General features: G+C 44.7%; 1 protein-coding gene across 2 annotated transcripts in view; it reads right to left on the reverse strand.

Annotated features, from left to right (window-relative positions):
- Positions 1 to 724: 724 nt before the first annotated feature.
- WIPI2 (WD repeat domain, phosphoinositide interacting 2) overlaps positions 725 to 4,841 on the reverse strand; it is a 39,199-nt gene continuing 35,082 nt past the window's right edge. Inside the window, exon 12 of one of the 2 annotated variants that reach the window (XM_008574418.1) lies at positions 725 to 3,738. In XM_008574418.1, the coding sequence (XP_008572640.1) occupies positions 3,626 to 3,738 (113 nt within the window). In that variant the 3' untranslated portion in view covers positions 725 to 3,625. Of the gene's footprint in view, positions 3,772 to 4,841 lie in introns of both variants that reach the window. The other variant, XM_008574419.1, reaches the window with a different exon arrangement.

Below are 4,841 nucleotides of genomic sequence, written 5' to 3' on the forward strand. Positions count from 1 at the left end.
GCAATGGGGGTTAGCAAGGAACATGCTTGCCATCACCCACTGTCCCATTTTTCTTTGCTAAGCTGTGACCAAAGCATTTCCAATCTTGCCTCTGTGCGTGGCCCACTGCTGGCTGTGGGAAGACAAGATTCTTCCTTTTCTCTCTACAAATGAAATGGAGTAGGAAGAGTCACCAAGTTTACTTCTTGGCAGGGATGGCAGCCATGAAGCCACTGGGTTCCCTGACAGAGGGTCAGGGCCAGGCTGCTCCAGGAGGCAGCAGAGAAGGTGGTGTCGCATCCCATCCTGGCCAGAAAGGAGCTGTGCTCTGGGATGAGGGTGGAGGCCCTGGAGTCCTTGCCGCCTCAGGCCCAGTGGTGAACAGCTTGGCATGGTCACAGCAGATGGTGCTTGGTTTGTAAGATGTGGCACGTCTCCCATGCACACCACCTCCAAGGCCAACTCATTGTTCTCGGTGTTAAGGAATAGGAAAGGCAGGGAGAAAAGAGATCTACGTATAACTTCAAACATGAATTATGTGTATCAGACTTATTTTCACCTCTTCACCTCCAAGGCCAACTCATTGTTCTCGGTGTTAAGGAATAGGAAAGGCAGGGATAAAAGAGATCTACGTATAACTTCAAACATGAATTATGTGTATCAGACTTATTTTCACCTCTTTCCCACCCACTTATGTATTCAGGAACCAGAACTAAATAAAAATCACGCATTTAATTCCAAAAGATCAGTTTCTGTTTTAGCGTTTATTTGATGCCCACTGCTGGCCAGGTACCGAGCTGGGCGCTTGCAGGACAGATGGTCACATTGCACCTCACAACAACCCTGTGAGGTAGGGATTATTCCTACTGTACAGTTCAGAAGACCGAGGCTCCCAGGTGACCTGCCATGCTCACACTGCTAGTTAGGTGCAATCAGGGACTGAACTCAGTTCTTTTTGACTCCAAACTCAATCCAACTCTTGGTTCCGTCGCTTAAGAAAATACAAAAGGTTTGGTCCCAATCCACACGAATCCATTAAATAAGTGTCTGCGTTTTGTTTCCTTACTCCCACCCCATAATCTTTTTGGACGTTTGGAAAAATATGATATCATAAAAAAGTTAATCTTGGTGTGGAGGTTAGAATTAGCACACGTGTCATCTGGTTTAGACTCCCCACTCCTCTAGGTTTCTGGCATGGTAGTGAGAGTTCTACTAATGACCGCCTGGCAGCTTCTGCTTCTCTCCTCTTTCCCCTTGTCCCTTGCACATGCCTGAGGCCTGCTGGTGATGCTTGGGGTTCAAGCACAGAGGAACAGGTGCTCGTGGCAATAAAACAGGTAAAGGAAAAGCGGAGGGTGAATAATCCTCACGCAGTTAGTCAGCAAACACACAAACTCTTTCCGTTTTTCTCAATCAAGAATCCTTAGTCCCCTCTCTCTGGGGTGCACAGGTTAGATCTGACACTGGCAAGTAAAGGGCTTTGCGTGGTCTGCCAGGGCAACCCACGGGGGATGGCAGGGAGCCACAGGACACCAGAAGCTACCTTTCCTAACTGCTTCATCTTAAAGTGGAGGAAACTGTGGCTGAAAGAGGGAAGTGAGTTCCCAACATCTCCTAACACTACCAATCCCAAGGAAAGATGAAAGAACCGGGCAAAGAAGACTCGAGCCCCCAAATTGCCACAAAGGTAATAAAAGTCAACAAGCAGGCACTAAAATTAGTAATATTCTAACTCAGAACTTGAAATGCAGTTCTCTCTTTGGTTACCAGGAAACCCTAGCTCAAGGTTCCAAACCTATCCTGTACACTTGGGACAATTTTTCCCCATGAACACTCGCTTGGGCCAAACGTGCCTCCTAAGAGGTGGGGTCCAACACTGTGTTCTAGAGAGACAGCGAGAGAACTCTCCAGGCCCTACAGAAGAACCCGGTGCAGGTGACGACCGTGTCCTGCTCTGGTGCCTCTCGTCCTTCTGGTAAAGAAACAGCCTGGGCCCGGCCTCGGCACATGCTCACTGTATCAGACTACATGACGGGGGTCCCATTCTGACAAGGACCCAGGATAGACACACATAAGATTTTAAAAAACACTCCCACCATTCACATCAGCCTGATAAAACTTCCTGTTGCTGCCATGACCAGGCTCTTCTAGAGATTTCTGCCCCAGTCAGAACTGACTCTAGGCATCAGGATTTCGCCTTAAAGCCTCACTTGGTCAAAAGCTCCAGAAGCATCAGGAGCATTCAACTTTGGCTGCTCAGTTAAACTGACAACTCCCCGCCAGAAGCTATTCAACGAGTATGATCAAGACACAATGACCGAAAACAAACGTCTCTGATCCTCCTGCTATTTAAAAATATGAAAAACTGAAAAGGCCGGGCAAATGCAACATTTTTGCTTTTTTATTTCTGTCCTTAAATTTTCACCACTCCAGACAATCTAAAATGATCTTTCATGCCATTAACTCCACTTAAATGCCCTCAAAACTTTAACTGCTGTGTCTTGGGTTGGAATGCAGAGTTTGAGGTATTTGAGGTTGTTTCAATTCTGTAAAAACAAAAAAGGAAGCTAGGCAAATACTGAAACCCGCAACCATAATCTCTCATCGCTTTGCTGAACAAATTGTATAGGATTAAAATAGAAAAGGCACATATCACCCTGGTAAAGTAGGCGTCCACAGCCAACTCCTCTCTCGTGTTTCTATTGCTACTATTTCCGCCACAGGTAAAAAGAGCCCCTGACAGACAGTGGAGCTCAGGGTAACAGGACAACTCAAATCTCCATCACAAATTACCTCTATGCTTTCTTGGGCATAGGAGTAACTACAAATTTTCCTTTAAAAAAAAAAAAAACCACACAGTTATTCAACAAGAAGAGTAAAGTAGAAGAACAGATAATTTAATCATACAAACAAAATCACTTTCCTTTGCTCCAGGTAGACCAAGCAATCTTTCAAGTTCACTTGCTGTCAGCAAAAAGGTTTTTAATATCAGAAAGAAACTATCTCTCTTCCAATATCCACATGGAAAACAAGATCAGAAATAAAAGACCACCAAGAAAGAAATCCCAGAATAATCCAATTTGGAGAGAATTTAATTAATAACATAAAACGAGGGGAAATGGTGCAGGTGGGGCTCTGGGGAAAAGGACTCCTGTTGGAGGCTGTCATTTGCCCAGCCCACCGGTGAGCCCTGGGGCAGCCCTTGGACCTGTCACCGGAGAACCAGCTTTGACAACCAGAACACTCTGCACGATGCCACGTTTCCTTACGCACGCTTATCATTATGTACAGACATTAAAAACCACACAACTGTAGTTTGTTAGAAAGTGGTTTCTAGCTCTCCTACACTGGCTTGGCACATTCATGCATGCAAAGCAAGGAGGATTCGAGGGCTTCACCAAACAGTTAATTTTGGCAAAAAGAGAAAACGAACAAAAAGCTAAAATTCATAAGCAGGATGAAAAGCCACTGAAGTGAAAACAATGTATTTTCTCAACAGGAGGAAGTTAGACTACCACTACAATCTTTTATTAAAGTCTCTGCCATCCTCTCTCCCAATTCAGGTCAAAGTTCATAGCAGCAATGCACAAAGTCCTCTGTCAATCCAGTATTCTCTGCTTCCAGGGTCAGAGTTCACAGGTCAAGTTCAGTCAGTCCGAAGAATCATGGGAGGATGCTCGCTGTCTTCATCCAAGCGCAGGGCGCTGGTCTCGTCCTCCAGACAAGCACCGCCCACAGCACCCAGGTCGTCTGTGTAGGCTGCAGAGAGACAACCAAGTTGCCCTCAGAGGGCTGGGAACAAAATACAAATCCCAGTAACACCAACTGGAGGCTGCATTTTGGAAACATTAGTGTAGGTTTATAAATTGCAGCCCATACTAACACTGAATTTTAATCACTTTTCTGACTAACAATGTCTTTGCAGACTTAGGCAGCTCAAGATGAAGTCATTTATTCTCCGAAATTCATAAATATCAAAACAATGCCTGCACAGTAAACAGGGGCTTCCTCATAGACGAGGGGAAAATTTTCTACAGCAAACAGGGAGAATCAAAGTAATTCCCCAACTGGTTGATGAAGGGTGTTCTAATCCTCCAACAGGTGGACGAAGGGTGTGCTAATCCTCCAACGGGTGGATAGAGGTTGTTCTAATTCTCCAACTGGTTGATCTAGGGTGTTCTAATTCTCCAACTGGTTGATCTAGGGTGTTCTAATTCTCCAACTGGTTGATCTAGGGTGTTCTAATTCTCCAACTGGTTGATCTAGGGTGTTCTAATTCTCCAATTGGTTGATGTAGGGTGTTCTAATTCTCCAACTGGTTTATAAAGGATGTTCTAATCCTCCAACTGGTTTATATAGGATGTTCTAATTCTCCAACTGGTTTATAAAGGGTGTTCTAATCCAAGTAGTTTATATAGGATGTCTAAATTCTCCACCTTTTCATAAAGGATGTTCTAATCCTCCACCTGATTTATAAAGGATGTACTAATCCTCCAACTGGTTTATATAGGATGTTCTAATTCTCCAACTGGTTTATATAGGAGGTTCAAAAATAGTGCTACAAGACATTCAGTGCTTCATGTAACTGAAAGGGCTATTTCATTTAAACCGCGAGCAAGTACAATCTCATGTGGGAGCAAAGCCACAGGATCTCCCACTCGAGTGCAACTTGGGGTTTTTTGAGAAAGATGGCTCATGAAGTGAAGTGACCCTGGCCTGAATGATCTTGAATACCCAGCCAGGTCTCTCTCTCTTTTTTTTTTTTCCTTTTTGTCTTTTTTCATGTCTGGCAACGGATCGCAACCCTCAGTGTCACGCCCGTACCGGACTGGGACCGGCAATCGCGACATGTGCACAGCTAA

Source organism: Galeopterus variegatus, unplaced genomic scaffold (assembly GCF_000696425.1).
Source record: "Galeopterus variegatus unplaced genomic scaffold, G_variegatus-3.0.2 Scaffold1044, whole genome shotgun sequence".
In the NCBI taxonomy this organism is placed as follows: domain Eukaryota; kingdom Metazoa; phylum Chordata; class Mammalia; order Dermoptera; family Cynocephalidae; genus Galeopterus; species Galeopterus variegatus.